This window comes from Zootoca vivipara, chromosome 5, assembly GCF_965207765.1.
Source record: "Zootoca vivipara chromosome 5, rZooViv2.hap1.1, whole genome shotgun sequence".
NCBI classification, from domain to species: domain Eukaryota; kingdom Metazoa; phylum Chordata; class Lepidosauria; order Squamata; family Lacertidae; genus Zootoca; species Zootoca vivipara.
Genome location: NC_142588.1, coordinates 37,020,567 through 37,045,711, shown reverse-complemented (window position 1 = coordinate 37,045,711; position 25,145 = coordinate 37,020,567). Strand labels below are relative to the sequence as shown.

The 25,145-nt window shown below is 42.7% G+C and overlaps 1 protein-coding gene across 2 annotated transcripts in view; it reads left to right on the top strand.

The window, feature by feature from the left end:
* DPYSL4 (dihydropyrimidinase like 4) overlaps positions 1–23,269 on the top strand; it is a 33,462-nt gene extending 10,193 nt beyond the window's left edge. For both annotated transcript variants that reach the window (XM_035137779.3, XM_035137781.3), the window contains exons 4-14: positions 580–744; positions 3,768–3,829; positions 3,930–4,010; positions 7,099–7,167; positions 8,790–8,910; positions 9,600–9,756; positions 10,864–11,005; positions 12,753–12,923; positions 13,521–13,700; positions 18,043–18,214; positions 21,303–23,269. In XM_035137779.3, the coding sequence (XP_034993670.2) occupies positions 580–744; positions 3,768–3,829; positions 3,930–4,010; positions 7,099–7,167; positions 8,790–8,910; positions 9,600–9,756; positions 10,864–11,005; positions 12,753–12,923; positions 13,521–13,700; positions 18,043–18,214; positions 21,303–21,394 (1,412 nt within the window). In that variant the 3' untranslated portion in view covers positions 21,395–23,269. The remainder of the gene's footprint in view (positions 1–579; positions 745–3,767; positions 3,830–3,929; positions 4,011–7,098; positions 7,168–8,789; positions 8,911–9,599; positions 9,757–10,863; positions 11,006–12,752; positions 12,924–13,520; positions 13,701–18,042; positions 18,215–21,302) is intronic.
* Positions 23,270–25,145: the final 1,876 nt, after the last annotated feature.

The window sequence follows — 25,145 nt, the reverse complement described above, 5'->3', positions numbered from 1 at the left end:
TTCTGATGTGAGAGCCAGTGTGATGTGTTAGAGTGTCAAACTAGGACCTGTGAAACCAGAGTCTAGATACCTGGTCATCCATTAAGCTCACCTTGGGCCAGTCATAGTCCCTCAGCCTTCTGGTGAGGATAAAATGGGTTTGGGGAGAACTATGTACTTCACCTTGCAACTCCTTGGATCAGGCATAGGCAAACTCGGCCCTCCAGATGTTTTGGGACTACAGCTCCATCATCCCTGACCACTGGTCCTGTTAGCTAGGGATGATGGGAGTTGTAGTCCCAAAACATCTGGAGGGCTGAGTTTGCCTATGCCTGCTTTGGAGGAAAGGTGAGATGTAAATGCAAAACAAACAAACCCCAAATGTTCCCTGAAATAAGTATCTTTCAATAGATATGGGGTGGGAAACCCATTGCCTTCCAGGTGTTGTTGGACTCTAGTTTCCATCATCCCTGGCATCTGGTCATGCTGGTTGAGGCTGATGGGAGTTGGAGTTGAACAGTACCTTGAAGGGTTGCAGATACCCTACCCATATTAGGCAACTGAACCCTCATCGTCCAATGAATGCATTTGTTTCTCCAGTTGACCATGTGTTCCCTGAATCTGGGTCAAACCTTCTGACCGCCTATGACCAGTGGAGGGAGTGTGCTGACAGCAAAGCATGTTGTGATTATTCTCTGCATATTGACATCACACGCTGGCATGAGAGCATCAAAGAAGAGCTGGAGGCTCTCGTCAAAGACAAAGGTAAGTGCGAAGATGCACTTCATAGAAAGTAACAAGCGAATGGAGATTTACGACTGTCATAGCTTCCTAGTTGCAAAAAGACATGAATATTGCAACACTGGGAGGCAAAGATCCCACCACATATAAACTGCTAGATTATGCAAAAGAGTGTTTTAGCTTGGGAGCAAATGATGTTTAATAGATGAGGGAAGCATATCCTTTTTGACAAGATGTGTTTATCATTTTATGGATATGATGTCCTAACATGCAGTGCTTTTCCACCTTCGGAAAACTCAGTTTTTGTGTTCTTTGATTATTGGAGATCATTTGTCCTCTAATGCAATATTTGGGAAGTATAAGTATTTTAAATGTTCTTTTTATTGTGTGTGTGTGTTCACACACATATATACACACACATAAAGGTAAAGGGACCCCTGACCATTAGGTCCAGTCGCGGATGACACTGGGGTTGCGGCGCTCATCTCGCTTTACTGGCTGAGGGAGTCGGCGTACAGCTTCCGGGTCATGTGGCCAGCATGACTAAGCCACTTCTGGTGAACCAGAGCAGCGCACAGAAACGCCGTTTACCTTCCCGCCAGTGTGGTACCTATTTATCTACTTGCACTTTGATGTGCTTTCGAACTGCTAGGTTGGCAGGAGCAGGGACCGAACAACGAGAGCTCACCCCACCGCGGGGATTCAAACCACTGACCTTCTGATCGGCAAGCCCTAGGCTCTGTGGTTTAGACCACAGCGCCACCCGTGCCTCAGTACAGACACACAGGACGATGAAAATTAGTTAACCATCAGTAAAAAAACAAGCTTTCTTTCTTAAGCCTGACAATATCCAGTGTTGTGGAGCAACATTCAATAGCATCCCACCTTAATTTGGTTTGACCCTTAGGTAGACATTGTTATAACTAGAATCCCCCACTCCCATTAAGGTGCCGGCTATGACTTGGATGTGGAATACTTGAGAGGGCTTTTGGTATCCTATGCTACCAGGCTGCCCAAATGTACCAAAACGAACCAAACAAAAACAGCCATTCTGGGTGTCGCATTCAGGTTGCTTCCGAGAAGGTCCACCAAGTGAACATCTAGGCAGCTACTTGAATGCTTCTGTCTTTTCTGCCACTTTTGAATTACTATTCAATCAAATCTACATAAAATCATTCCACTGTGGCAATGATAGTGGGGGAAAGAAGAATCCTGCAGGCAGCTCACCCCCTTTGCATTCCAACCTTCATCTTGGTTTCCCCCCACACAGAGGACCTTCTGGGAAGAAAGCTGAATCCTTCCAGATTAAATATGTTGTGAAGCTAGGATAAGCTATGGCTCTGATGTGGTTTCCCACTCAGGGAGTCAGAAATTTCACCCAAGAGCTACTTGGTCAGAACCAGGCATCCCAGTGGGAAGTTCCACACATTCCTCATTGCAACAAGCTCCTTGTGGTGTGGAAGCCACTTCCATGTGTTGTGGTTCTAAACTGTGTGTGTGTGTGTGTGTGTGTGAGAGAGAGAGAGAGAGAGAGAGAGAGAGAGAGAGAGAGAGAGAGAGAAAGAGAGAGAGAGAAAGAGAGAGAGAGAGAGAGAGAGAGAACTGGGTGACAGTGTGAATGGGGCGACATTCTTATGTTTCCCAAGGAATTGGCACTATTCCCATACAACCAGGACCATCTGCACGGCCACACTATTTCCTGCTAATCAGAATTGTTCTCTAGTATTACTTTCCTATTAGTAAAGAGAACTAACCATTATTCCCATTCACAATTGCATTGTGCCTGTAGAACGAGCACAGCTGGTCGCATGATCCATCACTGGCCACATGGTTATTTCCATTAGTATGACTATACTCACTATTATTCACTGTTCACAAAATCATGTGCCACAAGACCCACATAGTCCCACTCATCACACAGCAGCCCTGCACCCTGGTGAAGGGGCTGCTTGCTATAGGCCATGCCGCTGAAGGAGTTCACGCTGAGTAGCCCCAGAAGAAAGTGGAAGGAAAATGCCAAGCATTACCAGGAAGAGATTGGGAAACCTTGCAGGAAAATCCTTTCCGGGGACACAGCGCACCATCTATCAAAGAAACTGATGGTGAAACACAAGAGCCATAGCTCAGTGGTAGAACATATGTTTGCATGAAAAAGGTTGGGTTCACTGCCTGACATTCTCACTCAGGTGAGGGTAGGAAAGACTTCTGCTTGAAACCATGGCAAACCACTGCCGCTCAGTGTAGAGCAGGCATCCCCAAACTTCGGCCCTCCAGATGTTTTGGACTACAATTCCCATCATCCCTGACCATTGGTCCTCTTAGCTAGGGATCATGGGAGTTGTAGGCCAAAACATCTGGAGGGCCGCAGTTTGGTTATGCCTGGTGTAGAGGATACTGATGATCTCACTCTGTTTAAGGCAGCTTTGTATGTTCCTACAAAACTCAACGCTCAGATTTTAAGTTAACCAATACATGGAAATGGGTCATGTAATCCAATGTCAGATTTCTCATGTTTATTTAAATGCTGCAATAAATTCTAACAATATAATTGGAAACTGTCAGGGATTTTGGTTCAATTCTGCAACCCAAGAAGTCATACAGAGAAATTAACATAGGGCAGCTTAATGCATGAACACAGCCTATTGCTCCAGATTGTCTAAAAAAGAATTTGATAGGTTCAGAGACTTGTGGTATATACCTGAGTGGTATGTATCTGCACACTGTGGTTCCTAACTAATTGCACTTTTGACATTGGAAAGAAAATGCATTAATGACAACTGTCCACTTAGCATAGATGAGGAATTCAGAGTCATACCAGTGTATTTGACTTGACTGCTAAGAATGTTAAATCAGACACTTAGGGTTTGATAGCATTTTCTTCTGAATAAGCAAGCTCATGGCTCACAGCATAGATTTTATTCAACATTTTTCAATTCAGATTCTAAGCCTTGATTAGTTTTGTATCATAAGCTGGCCACGCTATGCAGCCTGGTAACTGATGATCATCTTTCAGTAGCAATCATTAATTCTCTTCTGCTTTCATTAAGGTGTGAACTCCTTTCTTGTTTTCATGGCTTATAAAGACAAACTCCAGTGCACTGATGCTCAGGTAATATATATACACAAGATGCAAACTATTGTTCAACTATGCTTTGGTTGAAAAACATAAGCATGATCAGACTCCACCATTTTTCTTTCTTTCCTGGCAGATGTATGAGATATTCAGTATTATTCGAGATCTGGGCGCCATTGCCCAAGTACATGCTGAAAACGGAGACATCATTGATGAGGTAGAGTGTTTATTTCATTTCATTTATGAATCACTTCCCATGAAGTATCCCAAAGCATCTAGCAATTAAAAAATCAGCAATGAAAACAATTTCAAATCCAATGCAGTTAAAAGGGTGGTTGGAAAAGAAATGTCTTCAGTAGGTGCTGAAAAGACTGTAAAGACAGTGCCGGTCTGATCTGTAATGGGCACAAGTTCCAACGGGTAGGTGCCATCACACTAAAGGCCCTCTTCCTACATCATGTAGAATGAACTTCCTAATGAGATGGTATCCGCAGGAGGCCCTCATCTGCAGAGTCCATTAATTGGTTGGGTGTATAAGGAGCGAGATGATCTTATAGGTATCCTAAAAGGTATCGAATCCATCTGTAATTTGTAAAGGATAATGGCCTACAGTACAAGTTTGTACTTTATCTTAACTTGATTCTGGATCAAGGTGTGTGTTTGTGTGTGTGTGTGTGTGTGTGAGAGAGAGAGAGAGAGAGAGAGAGAGAGAGAAATGGGACCAACAAAAAGTAGCATACGGCAGTGCATAGAAGCAGCCATATGGATTCAGAACAATGTACCCAGACCCAGGTGGCACTGTGGTTAAACCACTGAGCCTAGGGCTTGCTGATCAGAAGGTCGGCGGTTCGAATCCCTGTGACGGGGTGAGCTCCCGTTGCTTGGTCCCAGCTCCTGCCAACCTAGCAGTTCGAAAGCACGTCAAAATGCAAGTAGATAAATAGGAACCGCTACAGCGGGAAGGTAAATGGCGTTTCCATGTGCTGCTCTGGTTTGCCAGAAGCGGCTTTGTCATGCTGGCCACATGAACTGGAAGCTATACGCCGGCTCCCTCGGCCAATAATGCGAGATGAGCGCGCAACCCCAGAGTCGGTCACGACTGGACCTAATGGTCAGGGGTCCCTTTACCTTTTTTACCCTCCAATCTTTGGGCACTTTTTCATGGCACTGCGGAAAATATGCATATATATGCCAGCTAGACATTTGATAACATCTGTTTGTCACTAGCTACATATGCCTCGAAGTTACAATTGTAAAAAAAAAAAAACATACAAAAGTTTTTTAAAAAATAAAATAAAAGATGAGCACCACAGCAGGCTAGAGTATCCTCATACCATGGGGACATGGGCATGTTGTCCTTTCCATGTGTTTGCTGTGAGAAACATTGAATGTAGTTCACCGTTGGAAAGTGGCATATAAGTACATGAAATCTATTAAGGGTCTTCCATGGTAAACAGTTTAAAGTAGTTTGCGTGTGGTTGCTGATGCTTGTGTATCAACCTTGTGTATTTAAATGCCAGGCACCTGAAACCTCAGAGAGAGAGAGAGAGAGAGAGAGAGAGAGAGAAAGAAAAGGAGAGGGGTGTGTGTGTGTGTGTGTGTGTGTCTCCCACACCTATACTGTATACACATACATACACACATACAATCAGGTTAGGTTTGTGTATATTCCTTGTTCTGTTTTACAGAGATCCTTAATATTCACCCCCAGGGCATTCTTAAATTATCATCAATTGAAAAGTTGGAAGCCCTTCTGAAGACATTGATCTGCTTGGGATTAGAGAATTTTTGTTCTTATCCGACAATCATACTTTGATCCAAAGCATATAGGTATCACCAGAGCGGGTGGTTGTTTTAGGGTTTTCAACATAGTTATTAAAAAGCCAGAGGGTGACCTTCAAGTGTATTTGCAGGCAAAGAACAAAAGCATGGAAATAAATGTCTCCAGAGCACTTCAAGGACAAAAACATTTGCCCTGGATTGCAAAAGATTAAATGCTCTTGAAATTACAATGTAGAGATTTACTGCCTGTCAGAATATAACTAGTTATTTAGAAGGCTTACTTTCCCCTTTGCACAACAATCTTCTGAGAAAGTGATTTGTAATCACTAAAATACCTCAATAACAATACATTAAATCCAAGTCTAACCTTGACTTGGCCATTGTACTGCAGGCTCTGGTAGCTGCCAGATTGGATTATAACAAGGTTCTCTACAAGGAGCAGCTCTAGAAGTTACTTGGAAACTTCAACTGGTCTAAAATGCAGCGGCCAGATTACTGGATAGGGTCCCACTTAGATCAAATATAACACCTATTTTCAAACAGCTGCATTTGTTTGCACGCCCAATTTAATGTGCTCATGTTAGTCTGAAAAGCCAACTCAGGTCCCAAATACCTAAAATACCACCTCCTTTCCTACAGACCTCCTTGGGTATTAAGGTCAGCAGAGGGGGTGCCTCTTGGTTTTTCTGTATAAACAAACTACATAATACAGCTTTCAGAAAATGCTGAAGATGCTTATCTTTACCCTGGCCATTGATTTTAATTTTTTAATACACACACACACACATACAGTAAAGGCTATAGACATAATGCATGGGTTCAACTTGTTTGTTGTACTAGCAGAAGCCAGCATGTGTCTTAATAGCACAACAAGACTTTTCTCCTCTCCTCTTTCACTGCCACCGTGCACCTCCTAAACCTCCCCAAATCTGGTCAGGAGAACTCCTAGAACAGTGCATGGAGGGAGGAGTGGGGAGATCATTCCTCCTGGCAATGCTTTTTGGGCTTAGTTGGTCAAATCGGAAAAAAAATAAATTTGCTTTCCATGATCCAAAATCCTTGGAGAAATTATTTTGGACTGCACCGACACACTTTGTTTTGTTGCTGTTTTTTAAATGTGGATCATTGAGATGGAACAAGGATGTTAGAAAGATGGGTACTTATTATACATATTCAATCAGCTAAAATCATTTATCAGAATTCTATTTTTAAAATTCTTCCTCTTTTGGCAACCTTGATAATAACTTGCCTTTTTTAAAGAATGGTTTCAGGAACACCCCTCCCGCCACCCTAAGACAGGATAACACTTTAGACTTGCCTTGTAAACTACCAAGCAGAGAATTGCAGCAGGCAAATGGTTATGCTGCTGAGTTGCACATATAAATGAGGAAGTTAACCGCTCTAATTGTCATGGATAATAAATGATTGTGGTGGTGTTTTTAAAAAGATAGCATTCTAAAGTTTCAAATTAGATTTCTGCACCTTTCATTTATTGCTTCTCCCATATTTCTTCATTTACTTAGGAACAAAAAAGACTTTTGGAGCTGGGGATTACTGGTCCAGAGGGTCACGTTCTCAGTCATCCAGAAGAGGTAATATTAAGTAGGTTCCCACAGCATTACTGTCAACTCTACTCAGTAAAATAAAATTGGGAAATCCCATTGAGGGTTAAATTCACACGTGAATGGCCGAGCCATGCTCAGACTTCACAAAGCCTTCCAAAGTCCCCTTTCGATAAGAGAGCGATGCCCACGCTTAAGCACTGAATGTCACATGCAAGAACATCATGCACTACAAATCATTGTAGAGCTACACCGTTTCTGAATAAAATCCAGTAAGTGTTTTGCTGCGGTGAAATGAACATCAGCATAGGTAGGATGAATGAAACAGTGTATCTATCGGGGGGGTGTTATAGGTTCTGCTCCAGATGTTGTTGGACTACAATTCCTATTCCTATTCCTCTCAGCTAGCACAACTTAATGGTAACAGACTTAATTATAAGGGATGATACCCCGCAACATCTGGAGGACACCATGACTATGATTCCTGTATAGCTTATAGCAGTGGTTCCCAACAGGTGGTCCGGGGACCCCCAGGGGTCCGCGAGCTATGCCAGAGGGGTCCGCAAGATGCTATTAGAATAAAAAATATATTAAATATATTTTATATGATAACAGATTTTTTGTTTTGGCCGCTTCCTGCATGAGCAGAGTCTAGCGCAAAACTAGAATTAGATAGAGGCAGTAGTTCTGCTATATGCCGTTAGGTGGCGCTTTACAAACACTACTGTTTTGCAAAGAGGCAGCGCGCGCATTCTACTAACGCTCACCTCCCCAAGATGCTTTGCGCGCGTCGGCTTCATTTGTGCGCTACTGCGCAGGTACCCTGTCTTCTCCATTCCCCTCCCTCCTCCCTGGCACGCGCCGCCTCTTTGCAAAACAGTAGTGTTTGTAAACAAAGCGTTGTTTTTCGCAGAAGCTACAGTTCGCGTAGTTAAAAATGGACCGTTGGTTAAAAAGTGGTTCATCTCATTAAGAACTGAAAATTAAAACTAACTGTATACTGATGGAGTACTCTGTTGTAACTGTAAAAAAATGTATAAATATAAAAAGACTCTTAATTTAGCTCTCACTTTTTAATTTTAGGATTAGGAATTAATGGGGGTCCTTGTCACAATAGCGGCTCGATGTGGGGTCCTCGAGAAAATTTTGTTGGGAACCCCTGGCTTATAGATTTTGACACTTGGTGCTTTTGCAATCTGTCATGAGACTAAAAGGATGGTCAGTGTGTCATTATATAAACAACGCTACTTCTGCCGGGTTTTATTGTTCTGGCTGGCACTCTTAGGTCGCTTGTTAGGCAGTAAACCCCCTTCCACCCAGCAGGAGTTGCTTCTGAATAAACATGCATTCTCTTTCATTTATGTATTTATTTATTTTTTAAAAACAACAACCACATTTGAGTCTCTTCCAGTAATAATTATTGTCTGACTGAATTATTCATGTCTTTGAAATCAATCGATATCAGAGGAGACATTAATGCTAACTTCTCCATATTTCCCTGTAACTGCAGTTTTCCTGTGAGTGCAGTTGTGGGTAGGGTAGACTTATGAAGAACAAGTAGAACAATAAATCATAACTGAATCCTAGGCAAGCTGCCTCAGGTGAAACAGACATTGTGAAGTAAGTATCTGACTGTGTTCATGCTTCCAAAGGTTGAAACGGAGGCCGTGTTCCGTGCCATTACAATAGCGAAACAAGCCAATTGCCCCTTATATGTCACAAAAGTCATGAGCAAAGGGGCTGCCGATGTCATCGCTCAAGCCAAGAGAAAAGGTAAGTCCTGTTTCACGCTTCCATACTGATGAGGACTTCCTGTCAAGTCAGCAGTTTTTGAACAGGGAAATTTAAATGCCCAGACATTTAAAATGATGGTGCATAGCAGACATTTTTCTGCAGGAGATCAAGCAAGGACCGCTAGTGGTGGATTCAGAATATCTTTCAGGCATGAACTTGACATTCTTTCATCTCATTTGAGCATCCTTGGAGATGACAAACTTCTGAAAGTGTTGCGGACAACATCGTGTCCTGCTGTCAGAAAATCTTTGGTTGCATTCAGAAGCCTTAAGGTTAAGAAATGCCATCTTCTGTGAAAGGTCTTTTGCACGGTCTTGTCTTGAAAATCCCTCTTGAGACAGGTTGGTCTCCAATACACTGTTCTCTTTCACAGTATCTAAACGGTATACTGCCATTCAACCACAGACACTGGAATTTAGCTCAAGGGAGTCTCAGGTTAAGACCAGGGAAGTCAAATTTCTAACATTTGAATGTGTATATATATATATATATATGCAGATACAGCATGCTTGTTTGTTTCATATACATTTTTCTGCTTCCAAAGGGCTGTGCATAACACACATTTTTGTGCCATAGGATGTTCCTGGGTGGGGGAGATGTGGGGCAGCTCCTTTTGATGGCAGCAATATGCATACTGCAGTGGTGGTGACTGTTCATTGTTTGTTCAGGCACAGTTGTGTATGGAGAGCCAATTACAGCCAGTCTTGCTACAGATGGCTCTCATTATTGGAGCAAGAACTGGGCCAAGGCTGCTGCCTTTGTGACATCTCCTCCCATTAGCCCAGATCCTACAACACCCGATCATCTCAGTTCCCTGTTAGCGTGGTAAGTCCTCAAGAATAGAATGACCTTTCTCTGGAAACACCAAGTAACAGACTGCAGCTCAAATGTGATGATTAGCATGAGAAGAGCTAGTGGCTCTCCTGAAAACCTCCTTATTTGGACCTGGTTTCCATGTGTGCCAATATTCCTTTCTCCATCTGGATTGCAACCATGGTGGAGAGTGCGTTCCTCTCATTTCCATATCATTTGCAGATGGATTTTTTTTGCTGGAAGCAAATCACCTGGGTATGAGCACTAAACTTGCACAATATCCACCTATGGTTCCAGAAGTGGCTTTTACATCATATATAACTTGAATATAATGTGGAAATTAACAGTTTGGGGAAAGTTGTGAAAATGGAATAAACGGCAGCCTTTGACTGGGACCTGGAAGACCAGGGTTCATGCCCCCAGTCCCCATTAAACTCCCTGGATGACACTGGTCCAGACACTGCCCTTGAGGCTACCCTACCTTACAGGGTTGTTGTGAGGATTAAATGTGGAGGGGGCCCCACTTCAGCTCTTCAGAAGAAAAGTGAAATATAAATGTACTACTCAAATTGTTTTTTTAAAAAAAGTAGTGTGGCTTTATATGTTTTTGCCCCCATACCATGGCTGCTAGCCCTGCATTCCAGGCAACTTTTTCTACCATTTGCAATGTGGCTGAGATTAGGAGTCATTGAAGAGATAAGTATCTCACCTCTTTGCATTGAGGCCAAACACAGGTTCTCCCCCCCCCCCCCCGCTGCCCATTTTTAGTTTTTTGTTTAGAATTTAAGTCACTGTGGCATTTATCTTGTCACTTTGTACTGTTGAAATCGGCACAATTAAAAAATATGGCAGAATCAAGGTTGATTATGAATATAAAGTTGACAGTCTATTTCCTCTACTGCCCCTGTTCACCTCTATTGTAACCTCTAAGGAATGATTTTAAAAATCCACCAGTTCTTTAAAGTTTTATTAGCTGTTTGTTTCTTTTCAACTTACAACAAATCAAAATCACCCCAGATTTTCAGACTCGGTAGGAAAACGTTGGATAAATTGGCTTATGCAACCAGCAAAGAGCCCCTCCCCCCATTTCACTCTTTGCTTGCCATTTGTTTTAATTAGTGGGGATCTTCAAGTGGTTGGCAGTGCTCACTGCACCTTCACCACAGCGCAGAAGGCCGTCGGAAAGGATAACTTCACCCTCATCCCAGAAGGAACAAATGGCATTGAAGAACGAATGTCGGTCATTTGGGAAAAGTGCGTGGTGAGTCAGTTCAGCAGAATCTAGTGCGCTCTGAAAAGCAAAGGATGCTGGTGTGGCTTGAAGTTGTTAGACATCTTACTGTGTTGTATTGGCTAAACCAGCAGTTTGCAGAGTTTGTCCCTTTCGGGAAGCCTTTCTGTACCGTTCATGTTCAGGGGCATGTTCATTGGTGCATGTTTGGTTCATAAGAAACTGGTTGGGCCCCACCACTGTCCTGCGTGAACTTGAAATGCATCCCACACAGTCTTTGAGGGAAGTTCATAAACAGTAGGCAATCCAGGGAAGGCTAAATGCCATTGCTAAGCTTCCTGAGAAGCCTCTGGAACACCATCTGAATACCACTGACTGAAACTAGAGATCCACAAGGGTTGAACCACAACCTGTTGCAAGTCAATGAATCTTCCTGCCTTGACAAGGAAGTAGCATTGAGTTCCTACCTAGATTCTGTGATCCAATACAAATGGAATACAGTGGTACCTCCGTTTGGACATGGGATCCGTTCCGGAGCTCCAGTTGGATCCCGAGTAATTCATAACCGGAGGTGGCGCTTCTGCGCATGCGTGCGTGGTGAAACCCGAAAAAATACTTCCAGGTTTGCTGAAGGATACGCAACCCTGTTTAGGGAAGTTTTTAATGTTTGATGTTTTATCGTGTTTTTAATATTCTGTTGGGAGGTGCCCAGAGTAGCTGGGGGAACCCAGCCAGATGGGCAGGGTATAAATAATAATAATAATAATATATTATTATTATTATTATTATTATTATTATTATTATTATTATTATTATTATTATACTTTTTACCACTCTGGTATGGAGTGCAGTCACAGGTAGGGTTGGTTTCAGTTGGCATTCAAAGGCAAGTGTACCTAATTTGCACTACAGAAACACAAACAAAACCCCAGCTGCCCTTCAAAATTCATACTCTCTGAACTTTGCAATGCAGTTCTCCAGCTGAGTAATGTGTACAAACATGCATACACTAAAGTGTGCAAAGAAATGCACATCTTAGTGAAAATAACCAAGAAGATGCACTATATGAAGGAGCATTGTTTTGCAAAATGTGCATGTTGGGCAAAAATGTATATAAACGGCTTTGAGTGCTTGTTTGTTTGTTTGTTTGATCAATCAATATATAAAAGTTATAAAATGAAATATATGATGAGAAATTCACACTTAAATGCTGATAAATCCTCATGAGGACTTTATCAAACAAACAAATGCAGAATTGTGGAGGACTGATTTTAAGATTGAAAACAATGAGAAACACAAGAGAAACTAAATGGAAATATTTGCCCACCCCTAAATGAGTGGCCATCAACTCCTAATGTACCATCCCTACTGTCCGTGTCACAGTAAGAGTGCTGTGTTGGATTGAACCACCTTGATCCACCTGGTTTAGAATCCTTTTTCCACCATTGGCCGGTTGGACTTTTCTGGGATGCTTACAAGAAGGGCATGATAGTAGGCAGCCCTCTTTTTTCACTTGTTCCCAGGATCTTCAGTACTTCAAAAATAAGTAGTTTTTTCCCCCTCATACAAGCTGCAGTATGAATTACAAAGGAGCTCAGCAAGGAGGAGGATAGATTTGGGATGAGATGACAGATTAAGGCCAGAGACTGTAATCTGTTTGCCTGAATGCAATACTTGTCCAATGAGCATGCTTTCCACACCCCAGTGGTCTATGGTTTTCGGATCTCTCTTTCTGAAATCCCCCCTCCCTTCTTTCCCTCTTTCCCCTCATTTCCAGGCAACGGGGAAGATGGACGAAAATGAATTTGTAGCAGTGACCAGTACAAATTCAGCAAAGATTTTCAACTTCTACCCCAGGAAGGGACGGGTTGCTCTGGGTTCTGATGCTGATTTGGTGATTTGGAACCCAAAAGCTACAAAGATCATCTCTGCAAAAACTCACAACTTGGTAAAAGAAGAACTAGCTGCTTTTACTTTTCTTCGGCACATTAGAAGTTTCATCATTTATAATGTTGATCTAATAATTAGCTCTGATAAAATGTAATCCAGCTAAGGTTGCCCGCTTCTTTTCCAGCTTTGCCTTTAACTGTGGTTTGATCTTCAGGCATTAGCAGATCATGTTTATCTCTCAAGTGATGAAAAGTGTCACCTACAAAATGCTGCAGTTCAAGCTATTATTAATGCTTGCAAGCAGGTGAGGGAGAGCTTTTCCCCCCAACCTTAGATCCATTAAAGATTGAACATTGAATTTTACCAATTTCAGTATAGTAACATGCTATGCAGCCAGATCCTATTTGTGTTTACCGGCATGTAAGTTTCAGTGAGTACCCTATGTATACCTTGGAAGCTGTGTGTGATCATTCAGAGCCACCTGGAGATTATGCACATTGACCAGGCCGTGGGCACCACTTCCTGTTTGTGTGCACATTTTCAGTTGGCATTTATGAACATTCCGCATCCAACCCACCATGGTGACCCTCTGACACTTACCTTTTGATATAATCTATCTTGAAGCTGATCAAGAATCTCTTGTTGGTTTTGCCAGAATGTAGAGTACAACATATTCGAAGGAACAGAATGTCATGGTGTCCCTACGGTGGTGATAAGCCAAGGGAAGGTTGTGCTGGAAGATGGGAACCTCTTTGTCACCCAGGGAGTCGGCCGTTTCATCCCTCGAAAGACGTTCCCTGATTTTGTTTACAAAAGGATAAAAGCAAGAAACAGGGTGAGAACATTTCCATACATGAAACTCCTTCCTGGCCACTGCTGATGAAATGCTTCCTTGTCTCTTGGATGCAGTTGCAAAAAAAAACTGCTGATCACAGGATCTGGAAAGAGCTGTTCAGTATGATCAGATCTACTGTGCAATATTTAAGCAGGCTTTTCTGGAATGAAGCTGTTAGGGCTTGAGAATGAAAGCTGACATATTTAGTAGCGGATTTTGATGGTTTTCATATTGGGTGTTAAGCTTAGCAGATGGCTGATGGTGAAAACTAGGTATGAGAGTTGGATTTCCTAAATGGCTCCCTCTCACCTTATTGCAGCCTCATGCTATGAATTGCACGGGCATAAGTGGACTGCAGCTGTGGCCTGGAATCTCATATATAAGAGGGGTTTGAATAGTTAAGACAACTGATAAATCTCAGAGACAGAATTGGCACAGCTAGGCAGACATTTGGCCGGAGGCTGGGCATGTCAAAAAAAAGTTCAGTCAGTGTTCAGCCAATGGGTCATAAACTGCCCTAGATATGTACAGACTGATCTAGGATAATTTGCATCCTCAAGTAGGAACTTCATGACAATCAATGAATCCTCAGTTCAATGAGAAATAAAAATCACTATAGAATGTATCTTGTAGCAAGTTCTCATCTTCCACTTCCTTTCAGGAATCTAATCCTTCAAAATTCTTAGAATCTTTATCCCTTGAGGTAGCACAGATGAAAACTAGGTAAACCTTGTAGTACCCTCCAGAAATATTTCCTACCTGTTGATCATCACCAAGCCGGGTTCTCACAAACTTCCTCCTCTCCCTCTGCACCCAGCATGGGACAAGGAGCCGGGAGTCCTTTCTCCTCTCCTGCCCTCAGACACTCAGTTGCTTACTTTCTCTTTTGCAGAAACCATAGCTCGTGGTTGTGTTTGGGTCATTTTGTCCTCTAAACCAGTTTTGCAAACAACCTTCAAACTATGGTTTGCAATCCTGGTTGGAAAGGAAAGGGTAATGCCAGGATTTGATAACTGAAGTGAAATGCATCGGTAGATGAGGGAGTGTGCAGGCAGAAGGCTCATTTCTGCGGTGACCAATCATGGGTTTGTAAATTGGTATTTCTTATGGACAGAGGTGGACAGAACGTACTCCTGCAGAATGGGACTGTGGCCCAGGAATGCATTTAAGGGCAACTAACCAAGTTGCGTGCTACCACTCTTTGTAGGACTCTCTCACTCTGTCCCCAGCATGAGTGCCATGTGGTCAGGCATTAAAATGAGCATACAATGTCAGTAGGTGCATTACTACTGAAATTTCAAGCATCATAATAAACATGAACAAGTGTGGCCTGCAACAGAATGTCCTGGCAACCGTTCCCCCATCAAGCAGAACATTCTGCTCCTCCAGCCTCTGCTCTTTTAATCTTTTTTTTCCATTTTCACTCTATAAGCTGTAGTTACTACTGAGCAGGATTAATCCTCATTGTGCTATTTTGTGGGGGAACTTTGCCCCCCAGGGCATATATATATATATATATATATATATATATATATATATATATATATATATTCTGGGATTCCTTGAGCATACTGATACTTCCCTTCTGTTTTTCAGTGACCTCATTTTCGCTGCAGCCTCAAGGGCACCCAACCCCTGAATTTGCTGTTAGGAGTTGCAGTGCTATGAATGGAGCAGACAGGTCATCTCAGGCCCAGTTTGGATATTGCAACTTGCCCCGCCCCCCAGAATCCCATATTGATCAGGGCTTCTGCATAGACTAGTTGACCCTTGTGGTCCCTTTGAACTCTACAATTCTATGATTCATTTAAACGTTACTTATTGTCAGGGTTGCCACAGTTGACGTTCTAGCAAACGTCAGTTGTGTTGACCGCTCCGGTGTGAAGGTAAACGGCGTTTCCATGTGCTGCTCTGGTTGTGATGCTCCGTTGTGCCAGAAGCGGCTTAGTCATGCTGGCCACATGCCCCAGAAAAACTGTCTGCGGACAAACGACAGCTCCCTCCAGTCGCAGACGACTTAACTGTCAGGGGTCCTTTACCTTTAAGGAGCATTTGAACACAACTTCTTCTATGTGCAGTACTACCTTGGAGAAGACCTTTTGGTGGCCTGCATGAGTGAGTAGCAATGCCCCACCTGGTCCTTTGCTCCCTTTACACGCACAATTGGGTGCTCACAATCTTCCAACACACACCTACCTCTGTGTCTGTGGGAAGGCTACCTTGAAGAGAACAGGTTGGTTGGTGGTAGGAACCTTCAGTGTATGGAGTGCACACATGGAAAGAAGATGCTTCAGGGCCCTGGATGATACCCTTAACCTTCAGTAAATAAATGCTAAGATCTCATCCCTCCTTACTTTCTGGGGTGCCTGGAAAGTAGCTACCATTTTGTATCCATAGGGAGCTATATACTGAGTCCTAGCTTTATCTGCCTCGTTGACACTTTTATTACTTTTTACACACATTTGGAAGGAGTGAAATGGGGTGGAGGGAAGGAAGAGCCACTCTTAACTCTGTCAGATTCTAGCCGAAGACACTTAAAAGTCCTGTAGGCTACCAATCAAACTGTGTTTGCGCTGCATGTGAAAGATGCAGCCCACTCTGTCATTTTTAATCATCCCAGGAATGAAGTTCTTAACAAAACATACCCTTCCATTTAGGCTGAGCTGGAGGTTTGCAAACTCGCCCGTAATTGGGCTCCAAATAGGGCAGTCAGTGATTGCTCATGATGGTAATTCATTTGGGCAGTTGCCTTTGATACTCAGGGCGCTTATTCCGATTGTCTACATTTCCCTCCTTGCCCTCCTGTCTAACAATAACTTCCTGGAAAGCAAGCATTAACACAGAACGGAAGAGCATCAGAAGAGCCCTGCTGGATTATCTAGTCCGGTGTCCTGTTTTCCAAGATGCCTGTGGGAAGCCCAAAACTGGGACACAAGTACAATGACCCCTTCGTAGTTGTTCCCCAGCAACTGGCAGCATATTGCCATCGTGACTGGTAGCTACGGAGAGCCTTATCCTCCATGAATTTGTCTAACCTCCTTTTAAAGCAAAGTCAGTAGCCCTTGCCACTTCTGGTGACAAATTTCATTGTTTAACTGCCCATGGTCATTGGCAGCACTATAAAATAAAGGCGAAATTCGGAAAATTAGAATATCATCGAAAAGTGCATTTATTTCAGTAATGCAATTTATTTATTTTTTAATTTTTCTTTTAATTTTTACAAATGCTTTCTTTTGGAAATTCCACAGTAATAAAACAAATAGTTACAATAATACAAAAATAAACGTCGCTATTACATTTCATTAATTACATTCCATTTATAATTGCCTGCTCAACAACAAATAATTACAATTACAACAAATAAAGGCTTGACATACCTTGCTTTGCATGTCATGCATCTATCTCATATATTGGTTTCACCTTTTAAGTTGCATTACTGAAATAAATGCACTTTTCGACGATATTCTAGTTTTCCAAGTTTCACCTTCATGTCTATGTTTGTGTCAGCTTGAGTATACAGTGGAACCTCGGTTTATGAACACCTCGGTTTATGAATTTTCGGTTTATGAACACCGCGGACCCATCTGGAACGGATTAATTCATTTTTCATTACTTTCAATGGGAAAGTTCGCTTCAGTTTATGAACGCTTCAGTTTATGAACAGACTTCCGGAACCAATTACACCCATGCTTCAGTTTATGAACGCTTCAGTTTAAGTACTCCGCGGACCCATCTGGAACGAATTAATCCACTTTCCATTACTTTCAATGGGAAAGTTCGCTTCAGTTTATGAACGCTTCAGTTTATGAACACCGCGGACCGTCTGGAACGGATTAATTCATTTTCCATTACTTTCAATGGGAAAGTTCGCTTCAGTTTATGAACGCTTCAGTTTATGAACAGACTTTCGGAACCAATTGTGTTCATAAACCGAGGTACCACTGTATAACCATCTGCAAACAACCGAGCAGAAATGCTTCTTCAAAATGCAAAACACTTCCTCTTTAAAGAGTCTCTTGTGACAGCATTTCTGTGCCTATGCCCAAGGCCAAACCATTACTTACTTCTAGCTAACTTCTAGCATGTGTGAATGATACTCCTCAGAGGAAGAGTAGCTCTAGCTAACTTCTTATAATAATATTTTGTCTTGCTCTGTTGAGTTCTGTCCTATTACAAGGAGAAAGGGGGAGACAGCTGTACTGAGAACCCTTGGTCAGGAGAAAATAATAATACTATTAACATTGTTTTAGTGACAACCACCAAACATTTGGTCATGAATATACCCCCAGGAAAACCAGCAAACATTCAATCAACTGTGATTCTCCCTCTTACTTTTTTATAGCTTGCAGAAATCCATGGTGTTCCTCGTGGGCTTTATGACGGACCAGTTCACGATGTCATAGTAACTGCTAAAGCTGTGGCCCCAACTCCTACCTCAAGAATAGCTACCTGTTCAGGCAAAATACAGGTTCCTCCCATCCGTAACCTACATCAGTCAGGCTTCAGCCTGTCTGGTAAGTTGATTTTTTTAATGGGGTGGTACAAAATAAACAGCAAATTCATGTGGATAAAGAGAATGCTGACTTAAAGAGAAGCTCACATTTTGTTGACACTTTAGTCAAAGCCCAGATCTGGGTCACAACCTGAAGCCCATTCCAGATTTAGAGAACTGGTATCTGTACTAGAATTTAAGGGTTGTGTTTTCTGCTGTTGCTACATGCTAGGCATGATATAAAATTTGAATTAGTGGCTGAACTGATGTGGCTGCATCTTAAGCACTTCATTTGGCATGGCTCTGTGGCCTTTTAAGGTGACCTGTTGCTGTTTTTATTAATTTCACACTTTGGCACCCAAGACTAAGGGCGCCTGCCATGGTGCACAAGCACTTTATCTGCTGCAAGCTAATCTGCACTCTCTGTACTACGGTGGTGGCCTAGCAGTGCATTTTGGTGGGCATGCATCAAGGTCCAGTCATATCAGTGAGTTGCATGGTCATTCTGTGGTCTAGTACTGTCACTTGGGTATGGACTTGCATACTATGGCTCCTTTCAGGTTGTTGGGCCCTAGTACTTGACACCATGGGCGTAGGCAGGGGGGCAGGAGGGGGCAATTGCCCCCCCTAGAAGCAGGGCCGCTGGCCAGCCTGCCCCGCTGCCCGCCCGGTGCCGTCTCCCTTCTCCCTGGCTGGCTGTGGAGCGGGCGGAGGGAAAGCCAGGCAACCGCTTTGCGCGGCTCTGGGGCTTTCCCTCCACCTGCCCCGGCGATTGCAGAGGGGGAGGAGGGGATCGGAGCAGCCCGATTTCAGGCTGATCCTGGATCCCCCTCGCCCCTGCCGATCGCGGAGGGGGAGGAGGGAGTCGGAGCAGCCCGAAATCGGGCTGATCCTGGCTCCGCCTCACCCCTGCCGATCGCGGAGGGGGAGGAGGGAGTCGGAGCAGCCCGAAATCGGGCTGCTCCGATCTCCTCCTCCGCCATCGCCGGGGCGGGAGGAGAGAAAGCTGGCAAGGGAAAATGACGCTTTCCTTGCCCCGCTGTGGCCCCTCCCCTGCCCCTTGGCCCCGCCCCTTGCCCCCCTGATTTTCATCCTGGCTACGCCCCTGCTTGACACTCCAGTTTGTGGATCGTTACTCACACTGCAACATTCAGTTTTTGAAGGCGAGTACCTTGTTTTTCAAGGCGAGTACCTTGTTCAACAGGGACGCGGGTGGCGCTGTGGGTTAAACCACTGAGCCTAGGGCTTGCCGATCAGAAAGTGGTTCGAATCCCTGCGACGGGGTGAGCTCCCCTTGCTCGGTCCCAGCTTCTGCCAACCTAGCAGTTCGAAAGCACCTCAAAGTGCAAGTAGATAAATAGGAACCGCTACAGCGGGAAGGTAAACGGCGTTTCCGTGCGCTGCTCTAGTTTGCCAGAAACGGCTTTGTCATGCTGGCCACATGACCTGGAAGCTGTACGCCGGCTCCCTCGGCCAATAACGCAAGATGAGCGCCGCAACCCCAGAGTTGGTCACGACTGGACCTAATGGTCAGGGGTCCCTTTACCTTTACCTTTACCTTGTTCAACAGGCATGAATGGGGTATTCTGTGTGCCTTGTTCCAGTTTTCCTTTGCACCTCATTGACTCAAGTGCTGTGCTGCTGTTGCCCCAAATAGCATTCACTGAATGGGAGCTTCATGCCTGCTTGGAGAACGTTTAAGCCCGCTTTCCAGTTGGGCTTGCCAGCTTACTCGGAATGTACCACCCTTGGCGCTCAAAGGGTGGTACAAATGGAGCACTGGATGCAGCCCTCTGTCGCCATGGTTGTGTGATGCCAGAAGGGCATCACTTAGCACTAAGAGAGGCAGGGAGCAGGGTGGGGCTGCCCATTGCATGCTCCGCACTGGGAGATCACCTAGGACTCTTGGACTTGGAACAAGGAAGGGGTCCTTGAATGTACATTTGTGATATGGAAGCAGTTGGATATGTGGGGTGAGGAAGTTTTTTCAGCCCAGGCCCACATCCTCTGGGGTCCACACACCAGAGTTGGATGGGGCAGGGCAGAAGTGGGTGGAGTAATGAATGTAGATTTTAATTTTGTACAATAGCTTAGTTTCTCCACACACTTACACATCCCTCTCTATCCTCCGGGGAAATGAGAGGCATTGTCAGGGATACATTATTGGCAGGCAAAAGTACTCAAGTAAGGGAGCAAAGCAGGGTTAGTAGAGAATGTGGTCTGGGGAGATTTCTAAGGGCCAAGTGGGGAGAATGGGGGCTGCAGTTGGCTCCTAGGCTTGAGGTTCCCTGCCCTCTGGCTTAAGTAGCACTTGTTCATCCTGAAGATTAAAAGCCTGTGATTTGGACAAAAGAGGACCTTCAGTGGCAACCTCTAAAACTCCCTAGATTTTAGAAAGTGTCTTACCTTTTAACCTCCCTATGGTGCTTAGAGCATTTTGGGTGCTTTGTAAGTGATAAACAGTAATAATAGATTTCCTTTGATCAATGATGTCATTATTCATTTCAGCATGCTGTAATTATTTTGGATCACCTTTTATTTTAACTCGATCCAAGTGTGAAACTCCAGAAGTGTTTAATCTTCTTTTAATCCTAAATGCTTAGCTCTTAAGAGCTGTTCGAAAATACCTTTGGACATAGTCCAGACAGTTAAGTACTTTCAGACCTTATTAATTTCAATGGGGGAACTGAAGCGCAAACATAAATCTCATCCGCTGAAATTAACGTGTCTTTAGAAGTGCTTAGCGTCTGCCCCCTTCATTTCCTTACGTTCTTATAAAGGAGTAAAAGATTTCCTATCTTTAGGAATTAGCATATTATGGTTCAGTTTTCAAAGGACATGATTCCGATAATACATGGCAGAATTATCCATGCTACCTTTCATGATAAATGTGCAGTAATAAATATAAAATAAAATATATAATATAATGAATATAATATACTTAATCTACATGTACCCGTTCCATTTCCTGTGTCAGCATGAACAAATCTCCATAGACATACTCTTTTAACAATCACGTGGTGCTCATAATAAGGCTGTGTTGTATTAATGAACACATTTCTTGATTTACATATTTGAAAGCATTCCATTGTGTGCCATTTTTCTTTTAGGATCTCAAGCCGATGACCATGTTGCAAGACGTACTGCACAGAAAATTATTGCTCCCCCGGGTGGACGCTCCAATATTACATCTCTGTCATAATGATTCAATATTTGATCCATATGCAGACATAACTGTGATTAGATCTGACTGGGCATGATCAGGCACATTCAGGCTGCAGTCCTACACCCATTTACTTGAGTGTAAGCCCCATTGAACTTGATGAGAGTTACTTTGGAGTCGATGTGTGTAGGAGTGCACTGTCAGAAACACTTATAAGTCCCATTGCTTGAATCATAGCCTACTGATATCAGTGGGACTTGCCCTCTTTCCCCCCTGTTGGGGCAGATAGTTTGTAGAAGTGTGTTTAACATTCCTTTGAAATTTAAAGACTCTGCCTTGCCTTCACTCCCCAAGCACCTCTTGCATTACAAATGGCAATCACTGAGTCCGTGATCCTTAAGAAGAACCTTTTTAAAAGTGACCATGTGGCTATTTAACACTGCCAAATTAAAGGGCTTGGATGGGAGTGCACATCCCAGGAATATGAAAACGATTTGCCTTCTTACTCAGGATAAAATTCCCCACCGTTTCTTCTTTCAGTGCACCCCTCCCCAGTGTATAGATTTTGTCAACTGTTTTAAATATATCCTCCAATTTTCAGCAAATCTCCAGAGACATGCATGTAAACGTGTGAACTTCTAGTGAAGTACTTTTAAATTCTGTTCAGCTGAACTGCTAGTTGTGTGCTAAGTTACCAAGGCATACCTGAATACATATTTCAGTTTTGAGGCTTTCTATCAATAATTTCTGCTCTTTCTACAAAAAATAGTTTTTACTGGGAAGGAATCATTGTGCTATTTTAACACAAGCAGCTTATTCCTATATTTGCTTTCCTTTTTCTTTTGTACTGACAACATGGAATACTCCCCTACCTTGCTCCTGTGCAGACATAATGCTTAACCTGGATTTGTTTTGACCATGCTTAAGGACTGGCCACAAACTAGGAAGTGAAAGCAAAATTTGAGATGGGTTTTCAAACCATGGTTTGAATCAACCACAGTTGTATGATCATTCCCATGTCAAACAAACCATGGTTGAGAGCATTCTCCCATCTTTACAACACCTCTGCTTGCAAGGTTGACAAGCAGGTTTCACTGATATCTCTCCATACTTCCCCTTAGCTCACTGAGTCACAGGTTCACTGTGGGATCTTAAGCAGAATTAAGGCAACAAACCATAGTTAGGTGTTATGTCTACATGGGCCCTTGTGAGCCTCAAACTCACTGCCAACATCTTCCTGACCCATAGGACTTTTTCATCTAGTAGATTGCCCTATGGAGATCACTGCTCTAAATTTTATAGCTGCAATTTCACCAGTAACCATAGATCAAGCCACAAATGGCTTATGACTGACATTGATTGAAAATGTCTATAAGATCTCATTGGTAGATCCTTGAACATAATTTTAGGAACCATTGTCACTCAGTATCGTTGTGGCAGCATGGATATAAGAAATACAAGTGTGGTCTGATTGTTCATGAAATTAGGTGTCATAGTGTCACTTTAGAACTGGTATAAAACATGCATCTAGACTTTGAAATAATAATAATAATAATAAGATAGCTGAATTTCTGGAACCTGGACACAATTGTGTAAGTGCCAGTGTGTTTTTAGTCTTCTATTGTTAGTCTTGGATTTTTTTAAAAACAAATTATTTATCCAGGTGGTTTTTTCCAAGTACCAAGTGTAGACCACCTTCTAAACCAGAAAATAGGTGTATCTGGAGGTCAGCAGCACACCGTGAACTTTTTATAAAACTTATAACAGGTTTATTATATTTAAAGCTATGTACAACAAAAGTGATCTTCTTTTTCCATATCATTCCATAAAACTATGCTTGTGACTCGTTTACACAAAACGACTTGTTTTTGTTCAGTTTTGTTATTTACATTCAATAAAGTTTCTTCGAAAGCAGCTAAATGATAAGCCAGATGAATGATTTTGACTTCTCTTCGTCCTCATATTGATTGGAGTTAAGGTCACCTCTGCATAATTGGTATGAATCAACACCCATTGAAATTAGGGGTGGACCTATTTGATGGCTAATTTGATGAGTCCTCGATTACTGGTCTCTCTTATTTATATTCTGTACTGTTTTAGGGTTTTCCTGTGAAATGTTTTAATTTGTGACAATGAGGTAAAGAAAAATGTAGTTTCCCCATTACTGTCTTGGCATGATAGAAAGAAGAGTGGTATAGGGTCTGTCCCTGACCGCTGTGCAAAAAGGGGGGAGGAGTGGTTTTCCGCAGAAGATTTTGCAAGCTATAAAAAGTGTCCCTAGATCAGTTTTTCCTGGGAGCACCAGAAAACACAGGCAAAAGTATTCATCCTTTCAGAATGAGAACAACTGTTATCTGCCCACATTCTGAATTGGCTTCATGATGTTGTTACATAGCCAAGTACTTTGGGGGGCAGTGCAACAATACAAAAAATAAATAAATACCACTACCGGTACTATCACGTTGACCATATGATTCCTGATTGGCTGGGCTCCTCATCAAGAAGGGGGGGGGCATTTTAAAAAATGCACTAAATCGGCTACTGACCAAGGCTGCAAATAGCAGTGAGCGAGGGAAGTAAGGCAAAAGGCAGCATCAGTTTTGCAGCAGAAGAAGCACTTGTGAAAAATTGGTGCCATGCTGTGTGTACCGGAAAGGTGTGACATCTAGACTGAGAAAAGGAAACACAATTTTGCTGTGGCAGTCATGTGCAGATAGGAATGTATCCTCCATCGGTAGGTGGATGTCTATATGCAGTTCCTCAGCCCTGTCTATTAGTCAGGATCGCAGACATGTAGCCATTTTAAAAAGACAAAACCTGACAATCAGATGTTCAGGAGGGAAAGCTGGAAGACTTATTTCGGTCTCCCCTGACATTTCCCTTTCTGACAAATAGCTGATCAGAGAGGTTCCAGATTCATATATATTTTTTGTAAATACTTTTTATTAATTTTCAATTAAAAACATCCCATATATTTTTTGTAAATACTTTTTATTAATTTTCAATTAAAAACATCCCAATTAATGACAAATTCAATCAAATCACAATACAAACATAAAGCCAAATTACATTCCAAATTAAAATTTCAGGGAAGAACTTCCCATGTTCTGGATGTCTGGAGCAATTATCTCACACTCCTCCCCCCCCCCCACTTTCTTCTCTATTGTTACGCCCGTTTCCAAATTCTGATGTTAACCTCTCAAAATCTCTTCAGTCACTGGTACATAACTGTGAGGTTCCAGATTCATTCATTTGCTTTTTTAAGGAAAACACACCATTGGTGGTTAAGGCAGGGAGGTCAAAAGTAGATGGAACAATTAAACAACAAACCAACAACACCAGAACTGGCTATGATATGAAGGACAATTTTACTAGAATAAGTATATAAACTCATAAATCTACTGGACAATTAGCAAACTAAAGTGCAATGTGCATAACCAAGCCTGGAGATATTCATAAACGTATAATGAACCAGTGTCTCTCTCATTGCTATACTGGTTATGTATGCATTAAGTATGTGATTACATAGCTGGAACAAACAAAACGTTCTTCAAATAGTCGTTCACTGGAAGCACAAAGCCATAAACGTAGGAGCAGTTGGGAGAAAGCGTTCTTCAAGTAGTCGTTAGCTGGAAGCGCAAAGCCAAATGGTCAACTGGAACACTTGATACCACTAAAAATAGGCATGACAAGTTCCATTAATTTCAATGGATCTACTCCGAGTATAATTTGGTTGGAGACAACCCTTTCTCTTTAAATGGTGTTCTCTCCCTCAGATCTCTGCAATTCC